General features: G+C 63.9%; 1 protein-coding gene across 1 annotated transcript in view; it reads right to left on the bottom strand.

The window, feature by feature from the left end:
• Positions 1-305, bottom strand: part of DDX23 (DEAD (Asp-Glu-Ala-Asp) box polypeptide 23) — a gene marked incomplete at both ends in the record, with an annotated part of 766 nt that extends 461 nt beyond the window's left edge. The window contains one exon of the mRNA XM_010152535.1: positions 12-305. Coding sequence (XP_010150837.1) covers positions 12-305 — 294 coding nt within the window. The remainder of the gene's footprint in view (positions 1-11) is intronic.
• Between the last annotated feature and the right edge of the window lie 66 nt (positions 306-371).

The raw sequence follows: 371 nt of genomic DNA, 5'->3' as shown, positions 1-371 counted from the left end.
CACCCCACGGACCACGCTCGGCCCCCACGGCAGCACCCAGGGGTGTCCCGCCCTGCACCCACCTGTCTGTACTTGTGTTTCCCCGACTCGAAGTTGGCCAACATCTTCTCGGGGTCCTCGGCCTCGTCGGTGTCGGGTTTCTGGTTGGTGACGGGCATGTGCTCCAGGATCTTCTGCACGTCGGGCTCGAAGCCCATGTCGATCATCCGATCCGCCTCGTCCAGCACCACGTAGGTGCAGCGGCTCAGCACCAGGTACCGGTTCTCCAAGACGTCGATGAGACGCCCCGGCGTGGCGATGACGATCTGGGGGGGGGGACACAGGAGTGTTGGTGTCTGCAGATTGGAGCTAAACTGGTCCCCTCTACGGTG

The sequence above is a fragment of the Eurypyga helias genome, unplaced genomic scaffold, assembly GCF_000690775.1.
Source record: "Eurypyga helias isolate BGI_N326 unplaced genomic scaffold, ASM69077v1 scaffold48115, whole genome shotgun sequence".
NCBI classification, from domain to species: Eukaryota; Metazoa; Chordata; class Aves; order Eurypygiformes; family Eurypygidae; genus Eurypyga; species Eurypyga helias.
This window is presented reverse-complemented; position numbering and strand designations above follow the sequence as displayed.